Source organism: Enoplosus armatus, chromosome 13, assembly GCF_043641665.1.
Source record: "Enoplosus armatus isolate fEnoArm2 chromosome 13, fEnoArm2.hap1, whole genome shotgun sequence".
In the NCBI taxonomy this organism is placed as follows: Eukaryota; Metazoa; Chordata; class Actinopteri; order Centrarchiformes; family Enoplosidae; genus Enoplosus; species Enoplosus armatus.
The window spans coordinates 16,709,188-16,721,309 of NC_092192.1; the positions used below are offsets into that span (position 1 = coordinate 16,709,188).

At 40.1% G+C, this 12,122-nt stretch overlaps 1 protein-coding gene across 2 annotated transcripts; it reads right to left on the reverse strand.

Annotated features, from left to right (window-relative positions):
- Window positions 1–2,207: 2,207 nt before the first annotated feature.
- gab3 (GRB2 associated binding protein 3) lies at window positions 2,208–11,892 on the reverse strand. Of its 2 annotated transcripts, none has more exons than XM_070917736.1 (10): window positions 11,806–11,892; window positions 9,158–9,458; window positions 6,401–6,557; window positions 5,840–6,300; window positions 5,616–5,665; window positions 5,015–5,267; window positions 4,574–4,664; window positions 4,035–4,119; window positions 3,353–3,472; window positions 2,208–2,670 (listed from the first exon to the last, which is right to left on the reverse strand). In XM_070917736.1, the coding sequence occupies exons 1-10, from the start codon at window positions 11,875–11,877 to the stop codon at window positions 2,551–2,553; spliced, it is 1,710 nt and encodes a 569-aa protein (XP_070773837.1). In that variant the 5' UTR covers window positions 11,878–11,892; the 3' UTR covers window positions 2,208–2,550. The 2 variants fall into 2 exon arrangements, with proteins under 2 accessions (XP_070773837.1, XP_070773838.1); XM_070917737.1 differs by having other exon boundaries at window positions 2,208–2,667; window positions 11,806–11,877.
- Between the last annotated feature and the right edge of the window lie 230 nt (window positions 11,893–12,122).

Sequence of the window (12,122 nt, forward strand, 5' to 3'; positions counted from 1 at the left end):
CTTATAGTAATGTATAACTAAACTTCCATGCATGCAGAGAGAGATAAAGACAGACTAAGGTAAAACTATCCAGTGCATTTATGTTACACAATTAGCTACGTGAGTGACTGTGAACGTTAGATAAAACCAAAGATAAAATAAAACCCGTAAGATTGTCTTGTATTTTGATGTAAAAGCCCAGCTGATACAGCAACAGGCTAGAGATGTAACTATGCTACAGCTGTACTGTCGCTCTGCCACAACAAAGACCAGCGGTGGAAGGTGGGTCAATAACAGCTACTCCAAAAATGTACTTTAAATGAGAGCAATCGCAAAGATAATAGACTGTAGGTAGCTAACGTTGAACTCAGCCTAACAGACCTGGTTTTCATGTAAAACCAAACTAAATGCCACATTGGCACATTCAAACCATGGAGCTAACGGAGTCATGCAAGTAAACAAACTTACCAACTAAAGCCAAAATCTCGCAGCACGTAGCGGGTGTCGGTTTCTCGGCCAGGAGACGAGGTTGCCTCTCACTGCATGGTTTCTGGGAACGCTGACTCGGCTTTAACTTTGGGTTACTGCAGTTGGCTTGTGGTCGACTCGGGCCCCGGAATAACGTTAGCTTAAACCAGATACGGTTTCATTTGTTTCCAGCTACCGTTAGCTAGCTGTGGTGCTTGCTAACAACGTTAACCCCACTCACCAGTGTGTGTCCTGCAGTTTGTGGCTGTAATGTGAGCCTTGACACTTTGCTAGCGGTGGATAATGTTAAACCACATCGCAACAAAGAAGTATAGTATAAATACGCAGATCATCTACACAGGGATTGGACTGATGTGTCTAATTTAGCCACGCATGCCGATTTTACTTGAGATGTTCACAAAAACCCCAGCGCTTAAATGCTGGATGATGACTTCCTCTCCCTTCTTCTCAGGTAATTTTCCCAAATCTCCTTTCGTGACTCTCCTCTCGTCGCATGTTAGTGACGCAACATGTGTGTAACGTGTGTTTTATAACATAATACTAGTAATAATAATAATAATAACAATAATAATGACAATAATAACATATTTAATCCGTGAAAATCACATATTTGCATTCGTAAAAAATGTAACCCCACTATTATTTTTTGTAAATATATAATATTTTTTATCATTTTTTCTAAAGAAAATAGTGATGGAGAGTTCGTTCTCCAAAATGCATGTCTATCCATTCCAAAATATTCATACCTTTATTGCTAAAATAGTACATTTGTACAATTTGAAATCATCATATTATCCATGAATCCACAAATATATACATTTATTTTTATCTATCTAGATGAATTGTTTGGTTTATGGTTTTATTTATATATCTTACACATTTTTCTGCATAGGAAAGAGAACCTTAATGAAGTGAAATCTTTTCGTATAATAGAGGAAAACGCCCTTAGAAAGTTTTTTTAAAATATAAAGTTTATTTATACTTATCAGAGCATAAACATGAGAACATGCCAGTGGGGAAGACACGCACACAAGACAAAAGACATAAAATAATTAAATAAATAACCAAAACACAATAAATAAAAAATGCAAGGGGAAAAAGACATTAGATGTAAAGGAAATGAAATTATTTCAAAATAATTTTTGACATTGATCATCAAAATAGAGGATGGCGGTTTGCTTCTAACTTGAACCATGACTCATGGATGTCATATTTAGCTAGAAGCAGTTAGTCACAAAAAAAGAGTACGAGTCCTCTGCCTTAAAATCAGTATAACCAAAGAAAACATTTTCAAACCTCAAGGAGGTTTGCTTGGATATACTGGATATAATTTCCATGATCTCTTGGTGTAATCACATTACCAAAACAAGTGGAAAATATCTTCAATATGAAGGTCACAGGAGGAGCTGCTCACCTCAATCTTTTTAGATACTGCTTGGTAGGGTGCAGAGTTGCAGTATCACTTGCACACTTGAAATTATAGTCTTCATTTTTCTTTTTAAACATTTTGGACTCAGACATAAAAGTTATAGGTTTGCTGTTCTCAAAGCTTTGAATGTTTAATGGACTGCTATTTCAGTAACATAGAAACATTGAAAACAGACATGGTTGCAAACACTTGAAGAAGGCTGCATAGGTAGTTGAGAAATTGAGTCATTTTGTGCCCTTTATGAAAGAGAAATATTTAAAAAACATTTTATCGTTAAAATATTCTTCTTCTTTACAGTTACAGTTACGATACATACATTTACAGCAAGTCACGCAGATATTTTTTACAATGAAGCAATATGCTGCCCTTTTCAACATTTGCTAAACCTTTATGCTACAGTAAAAATCATTGTGATGCAGTGCACAATCTGGTATTATTTACAGTACAGATCTACTGAGAGATCAATACGTTTTTACAGTGCAATTTTGTGTTTCCACCTCGCAAACAAGCATGTGCTTACTTTACTCTTGTGCTTTTATTTCAATATTATTTTGCAAAGTGCTTTTAAATTGTTTTTGGTCCTCTTCATATATGTCCTCCTTGCTGGTGTTATTGTTGATCTTCTTGAAACCAAGTGTTCCTGATTTTTCCATTCATGTTTTTGACTGCCGGACATCTGTCCACTCCATTTTGGTGCTCTGCAGTGCCTGAGTCTTCTTCTCATCCACCTGCACGTAATCCACTCTGTGCTCATCAGACAGAAAGGGCTTCTGCTGGACATAGAGAGGGAGAAATGAAGAGACAGTTTCCAAAATGAACATGGTACTGCTCTACCTGTACGAGCAAACACTCATGTTGCACTTAATGTATTTAAACTACTGATGCTGCTAAGTGTACTGTAGAAATCTTTGGGATCATATCTTGGATCATACGTTTCTCATTGCAAGTGATGTCGTGCACCACATGAAATACTTCAGTGACATAATAGTAACATTCTTACATCAACTGCTTCAAGATATCACAAGCAACAAGTCTGCAAGGATTTTTTTCCCACTGCTTATGAAACAAGTTGAAAGGGTTTCTTACCCTGGGAGTGAGCACTGATTTGGTCATTTGAATAATAATAATAATAAGGGTCAGTGGAGCTAATAGTAGGTAGCGATTGTAATGATATACCCCTGCTGAGTGTGGGCTGGCTGACCAAATATCATTCATCTGTGGTTTTAGGTGTTCTCTCTCCAATTCAGACAGTGATTTTATTAATTTCCTACAATGCCTCGGCAACACCCAAAGCTTGTTGCATTTAAGGGGTGTAGGTGGGAAGAGTGACAGGAAAAGTGATAGCAATAGAAATGTAACATCAACAATGTCAGTCTTGTCCAGTTAAGACAAGTCTGATACTGTCTACAGAGGCTACAACAACAAGTCAGTGCCATTCATCTCATCAGAATGTACCTTTTGCACAGGAGAGGGGGATGCGGAATTGAAATCCAGTGACAGATAGTCGAGATTTGATCTTCTCGCCCAGGGTTGAGCCGCTCCGTCAAAGGTGAGAGGGAACTGTTGCATTGACTCCTGTCAGAGAAACAAAGAGACGAAGACCTTCCTGAATCATCCCTGTTCTCAGTTAAAAGGATCCAAAATACATACAATTCCTAAAAAGTCAACGTTGCCAGTTTTTATTTATCAGTATAATTTCATATGGGCTGCAATATGCTCACAATATTATCACACGTAGATTTACATTTTTATTTTTATGTTTAAGGCCAGTTGGAAGTGAAAAGTGGATGATTCATATGTTGATACAAACTACATGACAAAGGGAAATGAAAAAGAGAACTGACTTAATGAGCCACACAGTATTACTATCAGAGCTACGTCCAACGATCAAAAAAATTACTCCAGCTTCTCTTTATGCCATGAAAACCAGATCATTGCTGAATATCTTTTTGGTGCATTGAAAAAAACACAGGGAAACACTAATTGATGAATTGATGTCACTACTATAAATTTCTGAAAAATGTCTCTGATAGAGAGAAAGGCAATGGCATTATGAAAAGTTCATGAACCAGTCCGTCTATACACTACATATGTATAGTTTAAAATGTGTTTTCATGACTGTAAATAGAAATTTTACCATTGCAGTGCAGTTTGTGTCTTCATCTCTTGAATTGTCCCCGTTCTCAACTCTCCTTTCAAGAGGTAAACAGTTCACTGAAAAGCTGCAGTTACACAATAAAAAACAAAAAGTTGGAAGAATTCATGTCAGATTAGCAACCAACGATGAAGTTGAGAAACAGGATATTATGCTTGAGCTGGGTTAGTATATCTATCTAAGTAAAATAATACTATAATAATAATCAAATTATAATTGTCCCATAACCAAAACACATGACTGGAACCTGCTATTACTCCCAACTGATATTAGGTATTTTAATGTGTGGATGATCACTAGCTGACATCTTAATTTAAGTTATTAATATTTTGTGATGCTGTTAAAGGATTTTTAGCATAATTAATATTTGTATGCATCTTTTTATATTATATATACATTATATTCTTTAATATCTTTTCTTAAGGCCCTTCTGTTTAAAAAATTGCATGCAGTTTGCATGTTTAGGTGCTGTAGATAGCTATGTGAAGGAAAGACTGGATAAAGAGACTTTTTTCTCTCACCATGACTCAGTCATCGCTCGGCTCAAAGGAAGATGAGTGGGACATTCTGTGATTGTAGAGAGGCCTCTCAAGTCAAGAGGTGGGGGTCGAGCTGTGGACCAAGAAAGGACAAAGTTATTGGATTGGTTGTAATTTTCTAATGGGCCACGCAAAGGCCAGCTTTCAAACAGTGACGTATGTGTATCTGATGTCTGCATGAATCCTGTACTGACAGTTCATTAGCACTGCGATGCAAATGACTACTATAACCATGAATTAGCATTCAGACAAGGATCAGAATTGTCATTATTGTCAATCATTGTACACATTTGCAAACCCTGTTTATAGTTTGACAATGACCACATACTCAAAAACATCACAAAGACCCACAGCCACAGAGTTGATTGGTTGAGTAGAAATAAAAACTGAACATGAGCCATTCAGGGCTGTTATGACTCTCACCTCTCCTCAGGCGAGGCTTGAGATGCCGGTGAATTGGAGGTGGCGCAAGATCCCCAGGTTTACACGTTAGTGGGCTGAGGGCTGTGAAGGACTCAACATTGCAGTTTGTGTTGAGGAAACTGAATGTCCTGGGGCTCATGGGGATGTAACCATCACATTCAAAGGTGGTAACAGAGGGAGAAGGGGAAGGCGAAGCCATGGGGACATATGAGTCATCCTGGTAGCCTTGAACTCGTATGGTATTCAAACAAGGCTGTTGAAAGACATAGCATCATGAGATCAGACAGCTCTATATAGTCATTTTGCTACAACTGGAAAAACCACTGTGTGTAGAATGTTTATGTGCTTATTGCACGCAGCCGGTTAGCTGCTAGCTACAGTATAGTCCAGTGTAGTTTCGTACTTATCAGAATCCGAATCAGAATCAGAAATACTTTATTGATCCCCGGGGGGAAATTGTACAGTACCGGTGCTCCCATTCAAGGATAGAAAGTAGCATAATTTAGAACTAATTCCCAAAAATGTCAAATGTCAAAATGTCCTATTTTCAGGAAGATCTTATAAAATGTTTTTGTTTTTCTGCTGTTGATGATTCTCTTACCAGATTAAGACTCTGCCTCCTGTTCCTCATCGATCTACTATCAGCATCTCCTAAAAAAAAAAGATATATTATTATTGAATTTTGACATTCGTTTACGTTCTCAACACGATCACCTATTAACGACATCCGTATGCTGCCCCATCATAATAGCACCAGGATTATGATTCATTTCTCAGGTTTTGTATTATGCATACTGTGAGACTGCTTTCCCATTGAGGACATACCTATTCTGAAATGGTCCAGGCTTGACAAAGAGGTCCTCCGGGGAAATAATGCAGTGTGGCTTGAGAAATGCCGTGCAATCATTGCCCTCGGCCTGTGAGCTCCTTCATCACTTAGCTGCTCTGACAGGTGATTAGGCTTGGGTGGCAGCGGAGGAGGCGTTTGTCTGTCACTCGTTGCCTCCAACGACGCAGAAGAATAAGGTTTGTCAAACTGGAAGACACTTGTGGCACTGTGACATAGTGGCGAGGAAGAGGATGATGGTAAAGCCATGGAGGTGCATGGAGCGCTGAAGGGAGGGTTAGTCAACCTTCCATGGGGGAAAAGTGATGGACTGGGGCTGGCATGGGAGATGGAGGATGAAGAGGAATCGTTGTAAAGAGGTGACGGGATGATGTCCTTGACAGCATCGTCTGATGACTTCAGCTCCAGAGAGATCTCAGAGTTTGAAAAGCTGTCATGTCTACAAATATGGGGGTAAAAAAAGAAAACATTGTATTTGTTAAACGTGAACTATTGCCATCACTTTTTCTTGTGTCAAAGGTTTTACAGATTGCACATACCTGCTAGTGCTGACACTCCTCGTCTCACACTGTGAGAGAAAGAGGTATTCCGGTGGATGACTGGAATCTGGTTGGCTTGATACAGACACCCGGTCGGAGCTGTCAGGTGACGGCTGAAGGGAGGTGGGGGTGTGAGGAAAGCCTTCTTCTGAGCTCTCTGTTGAGAACAAGCAGAGAGGGTCAGACAGCATGTAGTTTCTGAAACTTTACATCTACTAAGGAGTGATAAGAGAACTGCCATCATGCTGACACTAAATGCTAGCTAAAGCATGCAAACCATACATAAACACACACAAACACACAGATCTCTCCCAGCCTGTGCTCAAGTCGACAACTCACTGTAAGTGGAGCAGGTGAATCTGAAAAGAGAAATGGTATTTTTTGCAGGCACCTTGAAAGTAGACACATGTGAGCCCTGTTCCCTCTTTTGTTTATATATTCTTCAATCTTTTAGTCAGATTGGCCCTCGTTCAGAAATTTGTTTCATTCCATTTCACTCAAGGCCACTGAGTCAAGGCTGTCCCTGCAGAACCATGCAGGAGGGGGGGGGGGTCCAAAAGTCTTTGCGTGTTCTCATGAAACATTTGCTACCCTTAGTAGACATTAGTGTTCTCTTGTGGGTGCAGAGCAACCTCTTATATTCCTTTGCAAAAGTTATGAGGTGCCATCGCACAGAACTCTTTTGAGATCTGAGGATCTACTGCAGTCCTGAATCCTCTAAAAACCCTTCATTAAAGCAGAAAAACTTTATTCTATAATCCTACAAAAAGTACAGCAACAATCTGTATCACAGAGTTCGCGTGTGGAATATAATTCTGCATTATAATCGACTATGTGTGTGTGTGTTTTTCTGAGAGCATATGTGATTTAGGGTAACGTGCAGGGCAGCATATCAGCAACTTTGTGCCGTTGCTCTATCTCCTTCACACAGATGGCGGTCGAGGCAGATGACCGCCCACCCAGAGCCTGGTTCTGCTCGAGGTTTCTGCCTGTTAAAAGGGAGTTTTTCCTTGCCACTGTCGCCAAGTGCTTGCTCATTGTGGGAACTGTTGAGTCTCTGTAAATAATATTATGAGTATGGTCTAGATGACCTTCTCTATATGAGAAGTGCCCTGAGATAACTCCTGTTAGGATTAGGTGCTATATAAATAAAGATCGAATTGAAATATCACTGTAATTATGCTTTCGTTTGAAGCAAACAGCAAATCAAAGGTCAAAACAGCATCACCCTGACAATAGACTGTAAAGTAAGTATAACGTATAAATAGAAGTCAACACCATAAGAATACAGTGAGCACAAGCAAATTAAAGGCAATTTAAGCAGCACTTGATAAACAAAACATCTACCCACAAAAGATGATATTTCATTCTGTGCAGCACCGAAGCATGTTCACGGAAGTGATACAAAAATCTCGTTATTGATCTGTTAATTTAAATGTGACCTCAGCTCCCTGTTGATCTTCTCTAACACAGCTGCATGACAGGCCAACAGCAACAACAACATTTCCAACAGTTTGAAACAGACAACACAGCCAACAGTCTGATACATGATCAAATGTGAGGTCACGTCTAGGGCTGCACGTAACGATTATTTTCATTATGGATTAATCTGCAGATTATTGTCACGATTAATCGTTTAGTCTATAAAATGTCAGAAAATTGTGATAAATGCTTCTTTCTTCTTCTTCTTTCAGTCCAAAACCCAAAGACTCTTCATTTACTATCATAAATGAGAAAGAAAAGCCGCAAATCCTCACATTTAAGAAGCTGGAACCAGCAAATGTTTAACATTTTTGCTTGAAAAATGACTGAAACGATTTATCGTTAAATCATGTACACTGCTTGACTGGAGCACTCATCTAAATGAGCTGTAGTTTAAAATAATGTAACATTTACTTGTTGTTGTTGTTGTCGTTGTTGTTGTTGCTGCTGCTGTAGAAAGAAGACCAGATATGATTTGTATCAAATTGTTTTAACCATAATGTTATGACGTGAGATTGCGGGTTTAGGAGCCGAGTTAGAGAGAAATCTATCAGACCACAGCTCTGTGCAAGCACACCGTGTCATTTCTTTTTTAGCTTTCTCAGCTGACACAATGTTTTTAAAGTCTGTCACTCCAACCACAAGCATGGATCTTTCAGATAGATTCTTCAAATCTTGGCTTTCCCCTGAAATTTTCCCTCACATGTTTTTGAATTTAGAAAAAAAAGAACACTCCACACTACGTGTCAAAATACTCAAAACTAGGAAATATTCATCATTTTATAAATGTTGCCTGAAACTGGAATTTAAATTCTAAATGACTTAAGGTTTGAGCAAACTGAGTTTGCACTAATCAACACACCAGTGGGGAAAACAGCAGGTTTACTCCATTTCTCAGTTCAGGCTGCACTGCATACAACAATTTGAAATTTGAGGACTTCAATGCTGAAAAATGCTGTGAGTCGTCAGTAAAGTGCACCTTTATGTTGAACCGTAACCATACTGTGAAGCTTTTACCAGAAACCACACAAGCAGTTTGTTTTGACCTCATTGTAAAGTTGAAAAGTGATTTTCACATTGAGGTCACTGGTCCCCTCACTTCTTGTGAGAGGACTAGTGACCTCAATTTCTTCTGGACCAGCAGGGTGAATCTCTTGAATAGCACTTGACTTCTGTTTCATAACTTTGTGATTGAGGCAGGCATATTTTAGAACTAAAAATCTTGCCATGTGCAGCTTTAACACTGAGTAGAATGAAATCTTTCTGTGTGTTTACCTGCATCATCCAGACTCCCAAACTGGCAAATTTGACTGATGCTACTGATCCAGCTGTGCATCTCCTCCTCAGTTTTGGCCACCAGGTAAAAAATGCGAGACGAGGTCTTCACCACAAAGAGGTGCTTCCCGTGGAAGTCTCGCTTTATCCGGAGTGGCCCGTTCAGCATTTCGACTTCACACTCTTTCAGGTCAATGATGCGGATCGGCTTTTTGGAGCTCTTACTTTGATAGTACTCCAGCACGTCGGGGTTGCCGCTCATGCGACCTCTTCGGAGCACAAACCAGCGTTTCCTCCACGCCTGCAGGAGAAAGGGACAAACTGTTCATCATGGAGCTACTTTTAAGGTTTAACTCACGCTGTATTATTGTTCATTATAACAGTAACTTTCCCCCACCACCATTTTATTAGGCATGACTAGTCATGGGAATTAGATCGCAGCTCCTGTTCACAACAGCTAACTTAGCAACTTTAACACTCAAGTCTTTGCTTTTGATATGGTCAGTAAGAGGAACCTCAACTCAAATTTCCCAGAAGTACAGAGAAGAGGAAGTTCACTGTATTTAGCAGAAAATGTCTAACACACCGAAAGAGGTATTTATACAGCACTTGGTCACTCCTTTTTACTGAGGACTTACTGAAAACTTAATACTGAAACTGTGGACAGATATTTATAGCTCCAAAGATCTACTTGCAATATGCTACGCCTGAGCCCGCAATACACAGAGCGTGAACCCAGTCATGTAGGTGTCACATTTCATGTAATGCTGAATGTATACATTTTCACGCATTGGTTTTGTGGCTTTGCGTATGTTGTTGGGCGGAGCCTTTCCTAACATCTTTGTGGTGTGAAAACTTAAAACACTTTCTTTTTGTGCTCCTGCTCAAGTCAGTTGGTAGTTTGTGTGTTTATACCAGGAAATGGTTAGACACACCACATTTACTGCCAATAACGTTGCCACATTTAAGAGGAAACCGTAACTAGACAGATGGCATCTTGGTCCTATAGATGTTTTGTATATGGAAAGTTTGTGCTCTGAAAAATAAGTTGTTCTGTATATCCAGGTGCATCTAATAGAAGTAGATAGTGAATGTCAAAGCTGATCCATGTTTATTTATTTATTTTGCTCATCAGAGGTTTTATTGTTTTCATTAAAGTGGACTTCCAAATCTTGGCAGGCTAAATGCCATATTTTCCCCCACTGTGGATATCAGGTATGTTTAATACAAGAACATGGCTGACTAGGGAAAAAAACAAAACAAGCTGAGGTTTCACAAAAAAATAAGAACTCATGGTTTGCTTACTAGTTTTATCTGGAACTTTCAACTACATCTCGTGGTCTTTTTCAACAAATGGAGTTTGCTCGGTTGTCATTCTGTGAATATGAGACTTTTGAAAGTAGGAGGTCAGTGGTGGTGACAGCTGAGCAAACTTAATCCACTGAAGAAGACCGTGAGATGCTGTTGAAAACTCCGGAAAATGCTGGTAAGTGGACTTTGAGTTAAGATTTTTCTTTTCGTTTGGTCAAAGTTTCCTCAAAAGTAGCCATGGAGCAAATAAACAGCCAACCTCACCACGCGCTGTAGAGGACTGAACTATTGAATCACGTTGATGATGGCAGAAAGTGGAAATGCAATGTTGACAGAACATGAAACAACAGAAGTTGTTCCAGGTCTGAAGAGTGTTGATACTTCTGTTTCTAAACAAGGTGTCAAAGTAAAACCAAGGGGCTGCAGCCAAATTCAGCCACTGTCTGAAGATGTTGCAACAAGATACAAGATAAATGTGACCAAGATAATCTACATTTCCATAATGTTACGTGCCTGCACATGACATTTGAATACTGAGGCAGATAGTGCACCTGTCCTTACAACAGCCAGAAAAACATGTATTTACTCTGCTCTCTGGCATCAACAGTATTTGCATGGCATGATAAAATAAGTTTCTATTTCCCGCCCCAAACCTCATCAACGCACACACTCACCTCCACCCACCCTTTCCCTGCACTGGTGTTGACAAATGGCCCTCCTCCTCCTCCTCCTCCTCCTCCTCCTCCTCCTCCATCTCCATTCGTATAGAGGAAGTGCAAACAGCCATCATAAAGCTGGACTATTTCTGCTTGTCACTTAAGTCTGAAGTGTCTGACTGCCTCTGACAGTACTTCCCATGTTTCACAACGCACACGCTCATCCCACAAACACACACACACAGAGCAGAGTGAGTGGCCAGCCCGACATCATCACATGACCCCCAACAACCACAAAACAGAGAAGGATGTATGCTGTTCATGTAAGCAATTGCATATACTTGCTGTAGGAGTCTGCCTGAAGTACATCTGCAGTTCGTGACATATTATCATTGTCATGATACCTTGTTGTTATAACTACAGAGAGCATCCACAAGCCAAAACACACAAGTGAGGCATTATGATAGAAATGAGGAAGACGATATGAAGGGGATTGAATTACAGCTCAGTTTAGCCAAAGCATACAAGCCCACAGTATGTTTCTAAATCACCATTCCACACCGTAACACACACACTCACACACACACACACACACACACACAAGGCTCACCAGCACACAACCTGGCATTCCTACTGCTGGCAGAGGACATAAACAAGTGTCCGGTGTGTACTCCTACTCACAAATCTCTTTAGTTTCTTCTCCGGGGGGGATTTAATGAGCCAGCCGGTGCAGACCTCATCCCCAGCACTCATCTTGACTGCAGAGCGTGTCGTCCTCGCGGCTGCTGCTGCTGCTGCTGCTGCTGCTTCTGCTGCTGCTGCTGTGAAACTGAGAGCACTGCGAAGCATATCCTGTGTTCTGGTATTCAGCTCAGCCACTCCAAAAGGAGGAAGTCAAGAAATTGATCACACTGACAGAGAGAGAGAGAGAGAGAGAGAGAGAGAGAGAAAGAGAGAATTATGTGTTTGTTTTCTCAAGTGCTCCGGGCAAGTGGATG